Genomic DNA, 21,187 nt, shown 5'->3' with positions numbered 1-21,187 from the left:
CTCTGAATTAGACTTTAGAACCCTCTGAATTAGACTTTAGAACCCTCTGGAATTACACTTTAGAACCCTCTGAATTAGACTTTAGAACCCTCTGAATTAGACTTTAGAACCCTCTGAATTAGACTTTAGAACCCTCTGAATTAGACTTTCGAACCCTCTAGAATTACACTTTAGAACCCTCTGAATTAGACTTTAGAACCCTCTGAATTAGACTTTAGAACCCTCTGAATTAGACTTTAGAACCCTCTGAATTAGACTTTCGAACCCTCTGAATTACACTTTCGAACCCTCTGAATTAGACTTTAGAACCCTCTGAATTAGACTTTAGAACCCTCTGAATTACACTTTAGAACCCTCTGAATTACACTTTAGAACCCTCTGAATTAGACTTTAGAACCCTCTGAATTACACTTTAGAACCCTCTGAATTACACTTTAGAACCCTCTGAATTAGACTTTAGAACCCTCTGAATTAGACTTTCGAACCCTCTGAATTAGACTTTAGAACCCTCTGAATTAGACTTTAGAACCCTCTGAATTAGACTTTAGAACCCTCTGAATTAGACTTTAGAACCCTCTGAATTAGACTTTAGAACCCTCTGAATTAGACTTTAGAACCCTCTGAATTAGACTTTAGAACCCTCTGAATTAGACTTTAGAACCCTCTGAATTAGACTTTAGAACCCTCTGAATTAGACTTTCGAACCCTCTAGAATTAGACTTTAGAACCCTCTGAATTAGACTTTAGAACCCTCTGAATTAGACTTTAGAACCCTCTGAATTACACTTTAGAACCCTCTGAATTACACTTTAGAACCCTCTAGAATTACACTTTAGAACCCTCTGAATTACACTTTAGAACCCTCTAGAATTACACTTTAGAACCCTCTGAATTACACTTTAGAACCATTTAGAATTACACTTTAGAACCCTCTAGAATTACACTTTAGAACCCTCTAGAATTACACTTTAGAACCCTCTGAATTACACTTTAGAACCCTCTAGAATCACACTTTAGAACCCTCTAGAATTACACTTTAGAACCATTTAAAATTACACTTTAGAACTCTCTAGAATCACACTTTAGAACCCTCTGAATTACACTTTAGAACCATTTAGAATTACACTTTAGAACCCTTTAGAACCCTCTGAGAATCCTCTGAATTACACTTTATAACCCTCGAGAATTACACTTTAGAACCCTCTGAATTACACTTTAGAACCCTCTAGAATTACTTTAGAACCCTCTGAATTACACTTTAGAACCCTCTAGAATCACACTTTAGAACCCTCTGAATTACACTTTAGAACCATTTAGAATTACACTTTAGAACCCTTTAGAACCCTCTGAGAATCCTCTGAATTACACTTTATAACCCTCTAGAATTACACTTTAGAACCCTCTGAATTACACTTTAGAACCCTCTAGAATTACACTTTAGAACCCTCTAGAATTACACTTTAGAACCCTCTGAATTAGACTTTAGAACCCTCTGAATTACACTTTAGAACCCTCTGAATTAGACTTTAGAACCCTCTGAATTAGACTTTAGAACCCTCTGAATTAGACTTTAGAACCCTCTGAATTAGACTTTAGAACCCTCTGAATTACACTTTAGAACCCTCTGAATTAGACTTTCGAACCCTCTAGAATTACACTTTAGAACCCTCTAGAATTACACTTTAGAACCCTCTGAATTAGACTTTAGAACCCTCTGAATTACACTTTAGAACCCTCTGAATTAGACTTTAGAACCCTCTGAATTAGACTTTAGAACCCTCTGAATTAGACTTTAGAACCCTCTGAATTAGACTTTAGAAACCTCTAGAATTACACTTTAGAACCCTCTGAATTAGACTTTAGAACCCTCTGAATTAGACTTTAGAACCCTCTGAATTAGACTTTAGAACCCTCTGAATTAGACTTTAGAACCCTCTGAATTAGACTTTAGAACCCTCTGAATTAGACTTTCGAACCCTCTAGAATTACACTTTAGAACCCTCTGAATTAGACTTTAGAACCCTCTGAATTAGACTTTAGAACCCTCTGAATTAGACTTTAGAACCCTCTGAATTACACTTTAGAACCCTCTGAATTACACTTTAGAACCCTCTGAATTAGACTTTAGAACCCTCTGAATTACACTTTAGAACCCTCTGAATTACACTTTAGAACCCTCTGAATTAGACTTTAGAACCCTCTGAATTACACTTTAGAACCCTCTGAATTACACTTTAGAACCCTCTGAATTAGACTTTAGAACCCTCTGAATTACACTTTAGAACCCTCTGAATTACACTTTCGAACCCTCTGAATTACACTTTAGAACCCTCTGAATTACACTTTAGAACCATTTAGAATTACACTTTAGAACCCTTTAGAACCCTCCGAGAATCCTCTGAATTACACTTTATAACCCTCTAGAATTACACTTTAGAACCCTCTGAATTACACTTTAGAACCCTCTAGAATTACACTTTAGAACCCTCTAGAATTACACTTTAGAACCCTCTGAATTAGACTTTAGAACCCTCTGAATTACACTTTAGAACCCTCTGAATTAGACTTTAGAACCCTCTGAATTAGACTTTAGAACCCTCTGAATTAGACTTTAGAACCCTCTGAATTACACTTTCGAACCCTCTGAATTACACTTTCGAACCCTCTGAATTAGACTTTAGAACCCTCTGAATTACACTTTCGAACCCTCTGAATTACACTTTCGAACCCTCTAGAATTACACTTTAGAACCCTCTAGAATTACACTTTAGAACCCTCTGAATTAGACTTTAGAACCCTCTGAATTACACTTTAGAACCCTCTGAATTAGACTTTAGAACCCTCTGAATTAGACTTTAGAACCCTCTGGAATTACACTTTAGAACCCTCTGAATTAGACTTTAGAACCCTCTGAATTAGACTTTAGAACCCTCTGAATTAGACTTTAGAACCCTCTGAATTAGACTTTCGAACCCTCTAGAATTACACTTTAGAACCCTCTGAATTAGACTTTAGAACCCTCTGAATTAGACTTTAGAACCCTCTGAATTAGACTTTAGAACCCTCTGAATTAGACTTTCGAACCCTCTGAATTACACTTTCGAACCCTCTGAATTAGACTTTAGAACCCTCTGAATTAGACTTTAGAACCCTCTGAATTACACTTTAGAACCCTCTGAATTACACTTTAGAACCCTCTGAATTAGACTTTAGAACCCTCTGAATTACACTTTAGAACCCTCTGAATTACACTTTAGAACCCTCTGAATTAGACTTTAGAACCCTCTGAATTAGACTTTCGAACCCTCTGAATTAGACTTTAGAACCCTCTGAATTAGACTTTAGAACCCTCTGAATTAGACTTTAGAACCCTCTGAATTAGACTTTAGAACCCTCTGAATTAGACTTTAGAACCCTCTGAATTAGACTTTAGAACCCTCTGAATTAGACTTTAGAACCCTCTGAATTAGACTTTAGAACCCTCTGAATTAGACTTTAGAACCCTCTGAATTAGACTTTCGAACCCTCTAGAATTAGACTTTAGAACCCTCTGAATTAGACTTTAGAACCCTCTGAATTAGACTTTAGAACCCTCTGAATTAGACTTTAGAACCCTCTGAATTAGACTTTCGAACCCTCTGAATTAGACTTTAGAACCCTCTGAATTAGACTTTAGAACCCTCTGAATTAGACTTTCGAACCCTCTGAATTAGACTTTAGAACCCTCTGAATTAGACTTTAGAACCCTCTGAATTAGACTTTCGAACCCTCTGAATTAGACTTTAGAACCCTCTGAATTACACTTTCGAACCCTCTGAATTACACTTTCGAACCCTCTAGAATTACACTTTAGAACCCTCTAGAATTACACTTTAGAACCCTCTGAATTAGACTTTAGAACCCTCTGAATTACACTTTAGAACCCTCTGAATTAGACTTTAGAACCCTCTGAATTAGACTTTAGAACCCTCTAGAATTACACTTTAGAACCCTCTGAATTAGACTTTAGAACCCTCTGAATTAGACTTTAGAACCCTCTGAATTAGACTTTAGAACCCTCTGAATTAGACTTTCGAACCCTCTAGAATTACACTTTAGAACCCTCTGAATTAGACTTTAGAACCCTCTGAATTAGACTTTAGAACCCTCTGAATTAGACTTTAGAACCCTCTGAATTAGACTTTCGAACCCTCTGAATTACACTTTCGAACCCTCTGAATTAGACTTTAGAACCCTCTGAATTACACTTTAGAACCCTCTGAATTAGACTTTAGAACCCTCTGAATTACACTTTAGAACCCTCTGAATTACACTTTAGAACCCTCTGAATTAGACTTTAGAACCCTCTGAATTAGACTTTCGAACCCTCTGAATTAGACTTTAGAACCCTCTGAATTAGACTTTAGAACCCTCTGAATTAGACTTTAGAACCCTCTGAATTAGACTTTAGAACCCTCTGAATTAGACTTTAGAACCCTCTGAATTAGACTTTAGAACCCTCTGAATTAGACTTTAGAACCCTCTGAATTAGACTTTCGAACCCTCTAGAATTACACTTTAGAACCCTCTGAATTAGACTTTAGAACCCTCTGAATTAGACTTTAGAACCCTCTGAATTAGACTTTAGAACCCTCTGAATTAGACTTTCGAACCCTCTGAATTAGACTTTAGAACCCTCTGAATTAGACTTTAGAACCCTCTGAATTAGACTTTCGAACCCTCTGAATTAGACTTTAGAACCCTCTGAATTAGACTTTAGAACCCTCTGAATTAGACTTTCGAACCCTCTGAATTAGACTTTAGAACCCTCTGAATTACACTTTCGAACCCTCTGAATTACACTTTCGAACCCTCTAGAATTACACTTTAGAACCCTCTAGAATTACACTTTAGAACCCTCTGAATTAGACTTTAGAACCCTCTGAATTACACTTTAGAACCCTCTGAATTAGACTTTAGAACCCTCTGAATTAGACTTTAGAACCCTCTAGAATTACACTTTAGAACCCTCTGAATTAGACTTTAGAACCCTCTGAATTAGACTTTAGAACCCTCTGAATTAGACTTTAGAACCCTCTGAATTAGACTTTCGAACCCTCTAGAATTACACTTTAGAACCCTCTGAATTAGACTTTAGAACCCTCTGAATTAGACTTTAGAACCCTCTGAATTAGACTTTAGAACCCTCTGAATTAGACTTTCGAACCCTCTGAATTACACTTTCGAACCCTCTGAATTAGACTTTAGAACCCTCTGAATTACACTTTAGAACCCTCTGAATTAGACTTTAGAACCCTCTGAATTACACTTTAGAACCCTCTGAATTACACTTTAGAACCCTCTGAATTAGACTTTAGAACCCTCTGAATTAGACTTTCGAACCCTCTGAATTAGACTTTAGAACCCTCTGAATTAGACTTTAGAACCCTCTGAATTAGACTTTAGAACCCTCTGAATTAGACTTTAGAACCCTCTGAATTAGACTTTAGAACCCTCTGAATTAGACTTTAGAACCCTCGAGAATTACACTTTAGAACCCTCTGAATTAGACTTTAGAACCCTCTGAATTAGACTTTAGAACCCTCTGAATTAGACTTTAATTCTGTTACGTGGTCCCCTCGGTGACTACCTGGTCTCGGTGACCCACGGACCGTGAGAGGACCTTCGCCAGCAAGTAGTATTATATATACTAGGGCATGCCCGTACTATATCTATATCTAAAATTATATCCCCCCCTCTATTTACATGAAATGGTTTGGTTCATGAAATGTTTTGGTCCATTCGCAACGCCAAAGCGAACGGCGAACGCTTTACATGAAATGGTTTGGTCCATGAAATGTGTTGGTCCATTCGCAACGCCAAAGCGAACGGCGAACGGCTTGCGAGTACAGTGACAATCCCCCCCCCCCCCCCCCTCTATTTCGATGAAATGGTTTTTATTAGTTTTAAAACATAGTTTAACGCCAACATAGCGGCAACATAGTTTGCAAACGTGAAATAAATGAATACGCTCTCAAATGTGCCATCCGAGGCAGAGTGTGTCCGCCACGTTCGGCACACGCGATAGCTCGCTGCTCTCTGATTGGTTGAATCGTTTTTTGGACATAGCTCGGTAAGTAATTGTCCGATTAATATGAAACCTTGAAAAGGCACATCCTCGGGTCCCCAGCAATATACCTGGCAAGTTTAAAGTATATCGGACCCGTGGTTGTCGAGAAACAGCGGTCACAGGCAAACAAACGTACAAACGTACAAACAAACAAACACACAGAGATTACTGGAATTATAGATAGATGCGCTTTCGCAACGCAATCCCTATGAATTCCACCCAAGAGAAACTGATGTGCAATGATATATTTCCAGGGTAAGGATATCATACGATTTCAATGATACAATCACGGATATTCCCCGAGCAATCAACAACAAACAACCATCAACAATTTCCCATCCACAATCAATTCCCTATATGATTAAGATGGCCATCTTATATATGTGTGTCCACTTCTGTACTCACGACCCCCTTTTGGTCTCTGCCCCTCACAATGTCTCTGGGCCCCTCCTGACCGAGATGCTGGTCGGCGTCGCCGCACTCGGGCGGTTGAACGAACCCCGGGTGGACGTGTTTCCACCGGGCAGGTATCGTACCAGGCACCGCGGCTGCAGCCCCTCGTGGCCACGCGAAGCGGGTACGGTAAAGCAAGCCAAAAGCCCCACGCCGCTTGCAAGGCATGTTAGGCCCCAACGTGCGACCCGTACGCGTCTGTTTAGACGGTGCCGCGAACGGTGCCAGACGCGGGGTCGATGCACGGCCCCACGTCAACTTGACGTCTCCACCGGGTAGGTACACGTCCCGGTAACTCCTCTCGCCAGACGGGCTTCGGAACGCCGCTTTTCCACGCAGCGCAAGGTCGATCCCACCTTTCGTCGGAGCGGGGCGAGGAAGAAGAATACTCGTCGCTTTTCTTCCTCGTGTCTTTTTCTCTTCCGTTTCCGGTCACTTCCGTTTCCGGACACTTTTTCAGAAGGGCTCCTGACCCTCCAACCACAACAACCCTTAATCTACTACACACGGATAAGCAAAGACCTGAATGGTAATTTACATACATTCACATAAATATGTAACACTCCCCCCCTTCAAGAAAGAAAGTTTGAACCCAGCGAAAACTTTCTTTGCCGGCCAATTTGGAGAAACCAACCAGATAACTCAACCCCCCCCCCCCCCCCCAGATTAAATCTGGACAAAGCGTCCGCCACGACATTGTCCCGGCCCCGTACATGTTCAATTTCCAAGTTGAACCCCTGCAAAGCCAAACTCCATCTCATCAACCTCTGATTTTTATTTTTCATTCTTTGAATGAAGGTTAAGGGGTTGTGATCCGTAAAGACCTTTATGGGAAAGGACGTGATTCCTAAATACACCTCATAATGTTGAAGCCCTAGCAGGAGAGCCAGGGTCTCTTTCTCCACGGTGGCATAATTTGCCTGATGTTTATTGAACTTTTTGGAGTAGTAGCACACGGGGTGGTCCACCCCATCCTCATCTTCCTGTAACAAGACCGCTCCAGCCCCCACATCGCTTGCATCTACGGCCAACTTGAAAGGTGCTTGAAAGTCCGGAGCGGTTAGGACCGGAGAGCTCATTAGTATCGCTTTGACATGGGCAAAGGCCGCCTGACATTTGCCATCCCAAACGAATGGGGTCTCCTTTCTCAACAAACTCGTTAAAGGGGCTACCACATCCGAAAAATTCTTACAGAACCGCCGGTACCACCCCGCCATACCTAAGAATCTCATCAGCTCTTTCTTCCCCTTTGGGACTTGGAAGCGATCGATAGCTTCTACCTTGGCGGTCACTGGTTGTACTTGACCCTGCCCTACTACATGGCCGAGGAACACTACCTGTGCTCTTACAAACTCACTCTTGGCTAAGTTGATGGTCAGACCTGCCTCAGACATCGTCTGAAAAAATGCATGGATTTGCTTAATGTGGTCTTCCATGGTCATGGTGTGGATGATTACATCATCCAGATATGCCTCCACCCCCTCCAGGTCTGCAATGAGCCTACTAATCAGTCGTTGAAATGTAGCCGGCCCGTTCTTCAACCCAAAAGGGAGGACCTTGTACTGATATAACCCATTCGGAGTGACCAAAGCTGAGATTTCTTTGGCTCTATCGGTAAGAGGGATCTGCCAATACCCTTTCAGCAAGTCAAATTTGGTAACAAATTTAGCTGGGCCTATTCGATCAATACAGTCGTCAATCCTCGGGAGCGGATAGGAGTCGGTCTTGGTCACTGCATTCACCCGTTTTAAATCTGTACAACACCGGAAGCTGCCATCGGGTTTCGGAACCAACACACATGGGGAGCTCCATTCACTGTTGCTTGGTTCGATGATGTCATTGTCCAACATATATTGCATCTCCTTCCGAAGATACTCCATCTTCACCGGGTTCATCCGATAGGGGTGTTGTTTCACTAGAGTGGCCTCCCCCACCTCGATATCATGATATACTAAGTCCGTACGACCAGGTACATCTGTGAACAAATGTTTAAATTCGAACATTAGGCTGGACAGTTGTCCTTGCTGTTCCCTTGTTAAATGACCTAACTTCTCATCCAAATGACTCAACACTTCGGTGTTCATCAATTTGGGGCAGGCCTGGTCATCCAAGTTATCAAACTTCACACCGGCGTTTCCGTCCATTTTCACCGGTACGACAGGTGAGACAGGAACTACGTCTTCCACCGGTTCCCTCTCATGATATTTCTTCAGTCGGTTGACATGACACAACTATCGTTTTTTCCGTCGGTCGGGAGTGGTCACCACGTAGTCTGTCTCATTCACCCTCTCCTCCACTGCATAAGGACCGAAATATCTAGCCTGGAGGGGCTGACCTGGAACGGGCAGCAATACTAACACCCGGTCCTGAGGACTGAAATTCCTTATCTGCGAGGTCTTGTCATGTCTCTCCTTCATTTTCCCCTGGGCCCTTCTCAAGTTCCGTCGTGCCACCTCACACGCCTTTGCCAATCGGTGTTTCACTGTGGACACATACTCCACCATCGGTGTCCGGGACTCCTGTAGTAACCACTGTTCTTTCACCAATTTCAACGGTCCCCGCACTGCGTGTCCAAACACCAGTTCAAACGGACTGAATCCCAAGGAATCCTGCACGGACTCCCTCGCCGCAAACAACAATAGGGGTATCCCTTCATCCCAATCCTTGGCACATTCAAAACAATACGTTCGGATCATATTCTTTAAAGTCTGGTGAAACCTTTCCAGGGCCCCTTGGCTCTCGGGATGGTAGGCGCTGGATCTTACTTGTTCCACCCCCAACAGGTGTACCACTTGCTGGAACAGTGTGGACATGAAATTGGAACCCTGATCCGATTGGATGATCTTAGGTAGACCAACCCAAGTGAAAAATTTAATCAAGGCCTTTGCAATAACTGCCGCCGTTATTTTCCTCAGAGGTACTGCCTCGGGGAACCTGGTGGATGCGCACATGATGGTCAGTAAGTATTGATGTCCAGCTTTGGTTTTGGGTAAAGGGCCCACACAGTCCACAATGACTCGGCTGAATGGCTCTTCAAAAGCTGGAATTGGCTTTAACGGGGCGGGTGGGATTTTTTGCTTCGGCTTTCCCACCAGCTGACAAGAATGGCAGGACTTGCAGAACTTCGCCACATCCCGTCGCAATCCCGGCCAGAAAAAATGTACCAATATCCGGTCACAGGTCTTGTTCACTCCCAGGTGCCCGGCCCAAGGGGTCTCATGTGCCAAACTCAAGATCTCCTTCCGGTACAGCGGTGGCACCACAATCTGATAGTGAACTTTCCACTCATCGTCTGCGGGCACCTCCGGGGGCCTCCATTTCCTCATTAGGGTTTCCCCCTTCATGAAATACCCCACAGGTATCTTCGTAGCCTCTTCTTCCGTAACGGCTTTCTCAATTAATCTCTGGATCTCCGAGTCTTCGTGTTGTTCTTCCACTAGTCTCCTTCGGACCAGCGCGGTTTGCTCCACTTCGTTCCCCGCGGTCTCCGACGGACACTCCACGTCCCCTTGCGTTCCAGACGCTACCATTTCTCGAACTTCCTGGGAATCCCTCCCCTGGTTATTTCCCTTTTCCGAGTTGTCTTCCCGTACCTCTAAGGGTTCTAACTCCCCCTCTCTTTCTTCCTCCTTCTCTTCCGCGTGCTTTCTACCCATAGCCCGAGTCACTGCACAGGATGGAAAGATCCCCGGAATCTCCATCTCTAACCGAGTGGTGTTATTTTTCTTACTGGGCTTGTCCACCATTATTGGATTACCCGAAACTCGCCCCCCGGCCAAATCATTCCCGATAATAAAAGAGATTCCCTCCACAGGAAGGGTGGCTTGTAAGCCTACGGTGACCGGCCCTGATACCAACTCAGAACTCAACTGGATGACATGAAGCGGAGCTTTAACATAGCCCCCGACCCCCTGTAAAAGCACACTAACCCCAGTTGCCGTCTTCTCCGACAATGGCAAAATGCCCTCCAGCATCAACGATTGGTGGGCTCCTGTGTCCCTCAATACCCTAACTGGCTTCTGGTTACTCGGGTCGCCATCCAGCGACACGAACCCCTCTGAAATGAAATGTTTGTAGCCCTCCTGAACAAGGTTCTCCCGGGACGCCGTACCTTTGACAGGGGAATCTTCCCCCAGCTCTGCTCTCCAAGAATGATTTCTCACACTTGCCAGTGCATTCGGAGTCGCACTAGACTGATTCCGTTCCGGGTTCTCCCTTTTCCGGAGGTAACATTGGGACATCAAGTGTCCAGTTTTATGGCAAAAAGCACAAGTAGGCCCGGGGGAGAACCTCGGGGTCGGCCTTGAGCCCCCCGAAAAATAAGTTTGTCTTGGGCCCGTAGCCCTCTGATTTCTAACAGTTGGGGTATCATAGTTGTCCCCATAATCATCTCGAGGCCGCCGCCAGGTAAGGTCGTTCTCCGCACCGGGTGTTCCATAACTCCCCTGCTGAAGTCTAGGCGAGGAGTTAGGTTTGTGGACCCCTATTCGGTGGGTTAAGGCATAATCATCCGCCATGGTGGCTGCGTCCCACAACTTTGGTACTTTCTTTTCCTGCAGGTACACTTTGATGTCCTCGTGGACACACTGCTGGAATTCCTCCACCAGGATCAAGTCACGCAATGTTTCGAAGTCTTTCCCGACTCCTTTTGACTCACACCACCGATCAAACATGTTTTCTTTCACTCTGGCAAACTCCACATGGGTCTCACTCTCCCTCTTCCTGGCATTCCTGAATTTTTGCCTGTAAGCTTCCGGAACCAACTCATAGGCCTTGAGGATGTGCTTCTTCAGTACCTCATAATCTGCACATTGGTCCATTGGTAGCGCCGAATAAATCTCTTGAGCTTTCCCCACCAGCACACTTTGCACTAGTATGGTCCAGGCCTCCTCCGGCCAGTTTAATTGTCGAGCCACTTTCTCAAAGTGTGGAAAAAATTTCGCGACTTCCTTTTCACTGAACGGTGGAACCAGCCTCACATGTCTGCCCACATCCCAGGTTTTCTGGTTAGGTGTCGACCCCGTCAGCAAGGGTGGTGCGTCTCCCCGTTCTCTCATTAACTCCAGCTCCTTGAATTTAATTTCTTGCTGAAGCTCCATGTCACGTTCCTTTAATTCCCTTTCTGCTTTTCTCTCCTCTGCTTCGAGGTCCCTTGCAGCTCTCCTCTCCTCTGCTTTTCTCCCTTCTAACCTTTCCTGGAGTTCTCGTTCCACTCTCCTTTCCTCTGCTTGTTTCTCTTCTCTCCTCTCTTCTGCTTTCCTTTCTGCTTCTGCTCTTTCTTTTTCTGCTTTCCTTTCTTCTTCTGCTCTTTCCTTTTCTGCTTTCCTTTCTTCTTCTGCTCTTTCCTTTTCTGCTTTCCTTTCTTCTTCTGCTAACCTTTCCTGGAGTTCTCGTTCCACTCTCCTTTCCTCTGCTTGTTTCTCTTCTCTCCTCTCTTCTGCTTTCCTTTCTTCTTCTTTAATCCGTTCCTGGCTCCGTAATTGCAACTCCAGTTTCCGGAGCTCAACGTCTTCTGGTTCTTCGGGTAGCCACTCCCAGGCTAACTCGTCCCATGTTCCTAATCCCACCATAGATTGTATCACCGTGGCCTGCAACTCTGCCTTCCTCAAATTAGTTCGGACCTCCAAGTTAAAATGTTTGGCCAATTTCAAGAGGTCCGACTTTAGTAACGCTCGGAACTGTGCCTCACTCGGTGTTACCGCAAAGTTCTGTGCCACAAACGCCATGGTGACTATCGTTAACACCTGTTAACCTTCACCCAAGACTTTACCCCAATTTCCCCAAAAATTTTCCAATTAATACTTAATTAATAAATTTTAATTAATAAAAATATTATTTTATACAAATACACTTTTAGATCCCGGACGAGCCCCCAATTCTGTTACGTGGTCCCCTCGGTGACTACCTGGTCTCGGTGACCCCCGGACCGTGAGAGGACCTTCGCCAGCAAGTAGTATTATATATATGCGCTTTCGCAACGCAATCCCTATGAATTCCACCCAAGAGAAACTGATGTGCAATGATATATTTCCAGGGTAAGGATATCATACGATTTCAATGATACAATCACGGATATTCCCCGAGCAATCAACAACAAACAACCATCAACAATTTCCCATCCACAATCAATTCCCTGTATGATTAAGATGGCCATCTTATATATGTGTGTCCACTTCTGTACTCACGACCCCCTTTTGGTCTCTGCCCCTCACAATGTCTCTGGGCCCCTCCCGACCGAGATGCTGGTCGGCGTCGCCGCACTCGGGCGGTTGAACGAACCCCGGGTGGACGTGTTTCCACCGGGCAGGTATCGTACCAGGCACCGCGGCTGCAGCCCCTCGTGGCCACGCGAAGCGGGTACGGTAAAGCAAGCCAAAAGCCCCACGCCGCTTGCAAGGCGTGTTAGGCCCCAACGTGCGACCCGTACGCGTCTGTTTAGACGGTGCCGCGAACGGTGCCAGACGCGGGGTCGATGCACGGCCCCACGTCAACTTGACGTCTCCACCGGGTAGGTACACGTCCCGGTAACTCCTCTCGCCAGACGGGCTTCGGAACGCCGCTTTTCCACGCAGCGCAAGGTCGATCCCACCTTTCGTCGGAGCGGGGCGAGGAAGAAGAATACTCATCGCTTTTCTTCCTCGTGTCTTTTTCTCTTCCGTTTCCGGTCACTTCCGTTTCCGGACACTTTTTCAGAAGGGCTCCTGACCCTCCAACCACAACAACCCTTAATCTACTACACACGGATAAGCAAAGACCTGAATGGTAATTTACATACATTCACATAAATATGTAACAGAACCCTCTGAATTAGACTTTCGAACCCTCTAGAATTACACTTTAGAACCCTCTGAATTAGACTTTAGAACCCTCTGAATTAGACTTTAGAACCCTCTGAATTAGACTTTAGAACCCTCTGAATTAGACTTTCGAACCCTCTGAATTAGACTTTAGAACCCTCTGAATTACACTTTCGAACCCTCTGAATTACACTTTCGAACCCTCTGAATTAGACTTTAGAACCCTCTGAATTAGACTTTAGAACCCTCTGAATTAGACTTTAGAACCCTCTGAATTAGACTTTAGAACCCTCTGAATTAGACTTTAGAACCCTCTGAATTAGACTTTCGAACCCTCTGAATTACACTTTCGAACCCTCTGAATTAGACTTTAGAACCCTCTGAATTAGACTTTAGAACCCTCTGAATTAGACTTTAGAACCCTCTGAATTAGACTTTAGAACCCTCTGAATTAGACTTTAGAACCCTCTGAATTAGACTTTAGAACCCTCTGAATTACACTTTAGAACCTTTTAGAATTAACCTCGGTGGGTTAGAAAGGTTCTTTTTCTTCATTTTTGACAGATGGAAGGATGGAAGGAAGGACACAGCCAAATAATTAAGTGGCTTCACTGCTTCAGCGTTTTACTCTCTGCATTATGACAGCAGATGTCACATTATTGCTCGGTATCTTTTGGTGCTCACCTTTGTTTTCAAACTTCAGTACTTGTGAAGACCTTCCGTACCCCCTTTATCTGGACAGTAAAGCTCTCCTTATATTTTGTCTCGTGGTTGTTATCTACAAAATGTCTATACACTCAGATGGCCGTGCAATTGACCATACAAATTAACAAGCAAAAGGTGTGGCACAACATGAAATTGCTCCCAAGTCATACCTTTCCAATGCGGGTCATGCCATGAATTATCTCTGCAATCTCCATTACGATTACAATAGTCATTTGATGCAAACTTGGCGCCAAAAAGCCTAGACAGAACCTTAACACTATGATGTAGAGGACATAAATGAATCAGTTGTTTCAATGAGCCAAAACTAGGTTGCGGAGACAGGGAGATGAAGTTAGAGTTGTGAATACTTGCAAAGCACAAAACAGCCTGCGATGTAACAAGTCTCTGATCATGACGAAGCCTTACAAGTGTTAAGGATCGTTGATTGGATGACAATGTTGATGACAATATTGACGCCTATACTTTTGCCCTCACACTAATATATTAAGTAAGTAAGTAATTAATGTAATGTAGTATATTAAGTAGTAATGTAAGAGTATTATCACTAATATACTAATATATTGTATAACTAGAATCCGGGCACTCGGTAGAGCGCATACCTTCGCCGCAGCTACTGTTCTGTACTTGGCATGGGAGTGTATGCGATGTGAAACTTTATGTGAAATGCGATCGATTTTTAAAAATCAGAATTTGAGCAAATCTGTTTCATTCGTCTGTTAATATGCCTCCCCGATTGACAAATCTGCAATTTGAATTTCATTTGAGGTTGAAATGATTGCGGGAGATCGCGTTATAGTGATGACGTCTTGGATGGACATCCTCTTCTTCAGTCGCTCATAACTTTGAGTGAAATACGATCGAGTTAAAAATAGTCAGAATTTGAGCAAATCTGTTTCATTCGTTTGTTAATATGCCTCATCTATTGTCAAATCTGCAATTATAATTTTTTTTGAGGTTGAAATGATCGCGGGAGATCGCGTTATAGTGATGACGTCCTGGATGGACATCTTCTTCTTCAGTCGCTCATAACTTTGAGTGAAATACGATCGAGTTAAAAATAGTCAGAATTTGAGCAAATCTGTTTCCCAAAATCTAATCAAATGTGTCCCGTATAATAACCAATCATCCCACCAAATTTCATGCAATTCGGTTGAATACTTTTTGAGTTATGCGATTAACATACACACACACAGACATACAAATAAATACACAGCGATCAAAACATAACCTTCCGCTTTTGCGAAGGTAATTATTAATATATCCTCCTGACTTGTTTCTGACATGGCAATGATGATGGTGCTTGTTTAGCATGCAGACGAATGCTACGCTGATAAAATCATTGGGACAGCACACTCTAAATGAACACTCACATATCCTGCACATGCACATTGCTTTACAAAGGTATGTTGTTGTAACGTTTTGAACAACACTGCACTGCGACCTTTGAGGCAATACTATGGTGAGAGCCCGTAGGTATGTGACAACACCTTTGATATTGAATTGCTTCGAGCACAACAACTGATAGTTAGCTATGGTCATGTGGTCATGCTGGAGTCCTGATGTCAGGCTGATTGAACAATTCTTGAATGTCTTGGAAACCTGAGGGCCAAAGTCAGCAGACCATACCACTGAACTACCGCTGAACTTGGACTTGCTATAAATGGAGGTTTAACCATTCGTTTTCACGCTTTCATTGGCTAAGGAGAACAATCCTGGATGGGTCACCACTGCAACACAGGATATTCAAATGGCTCATTCATCCCACTAAGCTCGTACCCAATTTTTCCAGGCAGTCAGACAGAGTAAAAAAAAATGTTATCTGCGCAATTGCGATTGCGATGAATTCAGTGACAAAGTACTGCGAATCGGTAGGTTTGTTTTCAAATTCACATTCTGATTCGTGTTCCGATTCGTGTTCAAAATATAACATTCAATTTAAATGTGTTGTTCCTGGATCATAAACTCACATTTACAGACACACGGACACACGGACAGACGGACATGAACCAGTTGCTTAACCCCGTCTTTTGATCTGCGTGTGAGGGGTAATGAAGGGTGAATACATTTGAGGGAAAGATTAAAATTTATCTCAGCAGTCTGTGGAGTACATTTCAATACTGTTGGTAAAACATTGGTTCAAAGATAATCCATAAACTAATTAAATCAATCCCAATGGAGTTGAGGCAGTTCTCAAAGCAAAAGGGGGTCACACTGGTTTATTGATTATGCGTAGACAGATTTGATGTTTTTCCCATTATAATAACTGTTGTCATAACATTAAATGTTGATGGGAATCCCTTGAAATTGATAGTGCTTTGGTTTCATTTTGCAACGATTTTTTTTTTTTTTTTTTTTACATCCATATATATATTTTGTTGCGGTTTTGTGATTTTATAATAAAAGGTTAATTTCCCCTCCTAGTTCGTACACTACAACATGTAGCCTCGTTTAAGCTCAGTTATTTCTTAGTAAATGTAAGCGTAGACCTTTCCTGTGTTAATTTTGCGTTGAGTAGGATAATGAGAATTATGTCCCTTACGATGCCTCCATGCTTTTGGTTTTGGCGCGAAATACCACGAGGCAGGCCTGAACAAGTCGACCAAGGGCGAAGGAAGGCGGAGGAGGAGCCAACGGTAAGCGCAAGCCGCCAATCAGGGCTCGAGGGGAGTGACTTACCACTGCGGCAAAAGGCGGAGTTTGGAACATTCGATTCGGGCTAGGGCGGGGCAATATAACCCTGTGCCCACAGCCCCCACCTCAGTTGAGTTCTCAGTTATGAGAGTGAAAGCGCTGTGGTCAGTTATGAGATGAGCGCTGGGCAAGTTGAGTTCAGTTCAGTTATGAGCTGGAGTTGGTGAGTCAGCAGATGGGTTGCGCAGCCCATGAGAATAGTTACGAATCGGAGTTGTGAGGATACGCGCGTGAGATTGCGTTGCGTCGAGTCATATTGGAGGAACCGAATAACTCTGGGTATACGAACTTTGCCCTGCTCCCCGCGCTCCGCGCAGTATTAATCGCGGCTGTAAAGACGACCCGCGCCGGGCCACAGACGCGCATATTTCCTTCTGCCTGCCTTTGCCGATATACACGCCGCGAGGATTTTCCCGCCTGCCTGCCTTCGCCGGGATACGTGCTGTGACCGCCAGAGGGCCACGCCGGGTGAGATGTTCCTGGAGCGACCGAAGCAGACGTGTTCGGCGCACGAACATTCTTCCTCCATCTCCCTGTGTGTGTAAGTGGGCCCATTGTCTGGGAAAATAAGTAAGCCTGATTAAGACTGCCCTGTGTCTCTTCTTCTACCGAATCATTGTACATTGTGTAAATAATAATTAAATCGTGTTATTCCTTTGATTCGACCATCTTGTGTTTTCCATCATTGGCTTAGCATGGTATGAATTAGATTGCTCTGATCGGGTTCACTAAGAAAGGTAACCGCACGGGTCACGTGGTACGCCATTCACTCGGGTGTACTCAATTACGCGTGGTTCGTGCGAGACTCGGTCCCCGCTTCCGCTGCGGCGTGGGTACTCAAGGTATGTGTGAAATTGTCCCGAGACCCTTTGCCACGTCTGCCTGGAAGTGGCGACTTAGTCTCGCGGTTCGAAGACCCAAGGAGAAAAAGGGGCTTAATCTCCCCTTTGTAAGGGAACGGCTTCGAAAAACCGCAACAATATATATATATATATATATATATATATATATATATATATATATATATATATATATATATATATATATAGTTGCGGAGATGAGGACTGTATATTTTTTTGATTGTGTGCTGTATTATTATTATTATTGGTTATTCTGCGCCCCCCTACCTCCGGAGCTGTGTAAAGGTGAAAGGGCATCCCATAATTAGTCCACAAGCATACACGTCAGCCAAATAATAGAATACCCCTGTTGATAGTTATCTCTTATTCTGTGTTTTAGAGTAAGGCTGTGTCTCCCATTAATTGAAGTACTCCATTGCACCAGTGAAAGAGAATAGATCCCCTTTCCTTCCCATCCCCAAAATCTCCATTTCCTATCACATCCCCTTTCGTCATTGCTGAGCCCTCGATTCCCAATCAACTCCCCTCCAATAACCGCTATTGACCACGAGGCTCGAGTCGGGGAAGAAAGGCGTGTCTCCACCTCGTCATAGAGGGGAAGAGGGGCGTGCCCGCCCGTCGTCATCCAGGGCGGAGCCCGAGGGTCGCGCGACCAACCAGGGCCGAGGTGAGCACCCCGATGGGCGTGTCCAAAACGCCGGCGGCTGAATCGCTGGAGGCGCTATAAAAGGCGTGAACGGAAGTGAGTTGTGAGTTGGTCTGAGTTGGGTGAGAGTCGGTCGTCAAGTGGAGAGTGGTGAAGAGTCAGTCAGTAGAGGTGGTGGTCAAGTGGTTGCGTTGGTTGCGGTGAGGAGTCGGTGGTAAAGAGTGAGGGACCAAGAAAGAGTTGAGGGTGTGGACCAACGAGTCAGACAAGTCCTGGGAACGCAGCGGAGGCCGCCGCAGCAAGAACACCCAACAGCCAAAGGGGGCCTGAACGGCGGTTTGGAGCAGGACCGTAAAGGAACGGCGGCTGCTAAACGTGCCGGTTGAGCTGCAGGACCCCCTTGGACCTTTCCTCTCCCTCCAGCCATCCACCTCCTGCCTTTCCACCCTTCTTGTGTACGTGAGTTTGTTTTGTTTGTTCTGTCCCTGGGTATTTAATTAAGTCTGTAGGTAAGCTAAAATTTGCACTGTGTCACCTGCGTCTTATGTGTTGTAAATAAACCTTGATTGCTCCTTTTTGCTTGTGTAAATAATAAATCCAATTACTCTTCTGTCCGTCTATTCGTTTTATTCCTTTTCCTCTTTGCATTCGTCGTTTTAGTCTTTTCCCCTCATTGAGCAGCTGCGGTGCGATCCGGCCAAAGTTCTGGGTGAATCGGGTGAGTCAGGGATCCTGTAACGGTCGCGGCAATACCACCGCTCGGTAAATAACATCTTAATCCGCGATCAGTAACAATATATATATATATATATATATATATATATATATATATAAATAATTTTTTTTATATTTAATATGTTTATGTATGTATATGTATATACTTGCTCTGCATGCATTGCACATCATGCACATCATGTGCAGCAAATTTCACCTCCCTGCACCTTGTAGTTATTGTTTTGTTTTTTTTAACGATTCTGTACACCGCCCTTGAGGCTTGGTTTGCAAGCCACCGTCTGCAATTGCAATAGAAGAGACATAATTACTCTTTTACGGAAAATGTTTTTCGAGTTTGTTTTATCCTCAAAAATAGACCGTAGTGAACACACATTTGTGTTAAAAGATTGGAATTTAAAACCTAGAGGGACAGACATCTTTAAACACACAAACACACAAACTGACATTGTGTTTTATATGATATATATATATATATATATATATATATATATATATATATATATATATATATATATATATACATATATATATATATGTATATATATATATATATATATATATATATATATATATATATATATATATATATATATAAATATATATATAGAGTAACATATATATATATTAAAAAAAAATATATATATATATATATATACGTATATATATACATACGTAACTTTTTTTAAATGATAGATCTTTTAAACAAACGACTCACTTTTAAATAATGGTTTTCCACATTTCCATAACGACAAGCAATTTATATTGCTTAAAAAGAGAGAAAAATAGTAACTTACTTACCCTGATGATTCATCTGGAAAACAACTCAATTTTGTACACATGAATAATGCACAAACAATTAGAGCTGGACACAATCGGAGAGATGCTTCTTGCTCTACAATCCGACTTTCTCTGACTTCAGATAACATATCAAGGACAGAAGTCACGACATTGTAGCTCCACAAGAATGGGGGTGAGGGGGAGGGAAACGGGATCATACATTCAGACTAGATCGCCTCAACCAGTGCATTGCACTCGAACTACACAGTCAAGTTATTTCAACCGCATCTCGCTTCTTATCCCACAACCACCAGGAAGGGCTCTGGCATACCCCTACCTCCGGAGATGGGCGCGCGGCCAAGCGTATACTTCCGACGAGTCCTGGCCCACATAGCAAGGCAGGGAACATTTACCCGCTGAAGATCAGATAACTTCGGACTGCTTCCCCGTTGGATGCACGACGCAAAAGCAGTTTTCATTGGAAAGTTCCAAAGCCGGACGGACGATGGTTATACTCTTTGATTACAATTGAACCGTTCCAATGAAAACCCGCATTTGATGGAAATATATCTCTAACCACAATTGTCACACTATTTGCGAGTGTATTCAACCGAATAGGCCTCCATCAGCGATGAAATGACGGATTTTCTTGTTCCCAGAGGGGTGAGAGAAATCTCGCAGTTCGGGTCCAGCCCGAGTTAGCGCAATGGGGGCACGCCTTCTCATGCACTGCGTTCAATCAGCCAGGCAGGAGCCTGCACCGAGCACCCGTCGGAATGCTTTGGGAATCAACAGAGGGAATGCACCTCCATTCCTCCTCTCCTCTGCAGCACCTTTCAGAGAGCGGAGAATCTAAATAGACAACGCAGCAAATTAAAAATAAACATTGAACATAATGAATTCCAACTTCTGAAATCAATGCACACCCTGAGGTCTATTGCACTTTAACACGTCGATTCCTTTGCCTACCTTTGTCTGACACCTGTTACTTATTTGTTACGCCTAACCCTAAACCTAACAACTCTAACACTAACAACTCTAACCCTAACAACTCTAACCCTAACAACTCTAACCCTAACAACTCTAACCCTAAGAACTCTAACCCTAACAACTCTAACCCTAACAACTCTAACCCTAACAACTCTAACCCTAACAACTCTAACCCTAACAACTCTAACCCTAACAACTCTAACCTTAACAACTCTAACAATAACAACTCTAACCCTAACAACTCTAACCCTAACAACTCTAACCCGAACAACTCTAACCCTAACAACTCTAACCCTAACAACTCTAACCCTAACAACTGCACCTGTTACTTAGTTTGTGACGCCTAATCCTAACCCTAATCCTAAACTGTGACTTAATTTGTGGTGCCGATCCTAACCCTAAC

General features: G+C 43.5%; 1 protein-coding gene across 3 annotated transcripts in view; it reads right to left on the bottom strand.

The window, feature by feature from the left end:
- The window catches only part of LOC137432526 (uncharacterized), a 47,321-nt gene extending 27,224 nt beyond the window's left edge, over positions 1–20,097 (bottom strand). Inside the window, exon 1 of one of the 3 annotated variants that reach the window (XM_068124544.2) lies at positions 19,816–20,097. In XM_068124544.2, coding sequence (XP_067980645.2) covers positions 19,816–19,828 — 13 coding nt within the window. In that variant the 5' untranslated portion in view covers positions 19,829–20,097. Of the gene's footprint in view, positions 1–19,811 lie in introns of all 3 variants that reach the window. The other 2 variants (XM_068124542.2, XM_068124543.2) reach the window with 2 other exon arrangements.
- Positions 20,098–21,187: the final 1,090 nt, after the last annotated feature.

Source organism: Myxine glutinosa, chromosome 8 (assembly GCF_964187855.1).
Source record: "Myxine glutinosa chromosome 8, kmMyxGlut1.1, whole genome shotgun sequence".
Classification (NCBI taxonomy): domain Eukaryota; kingdom Metazoa; phylum Chordata; class Myxini; order Myxiniformes; family Myxinidae; genus Myxine; species Myxine glutinosa.
The sequence above is the reverse complement of the archived record's forward strand: the minus strand, read 5'-3'. Positions and strand labels throughout refer to the sequence as shown.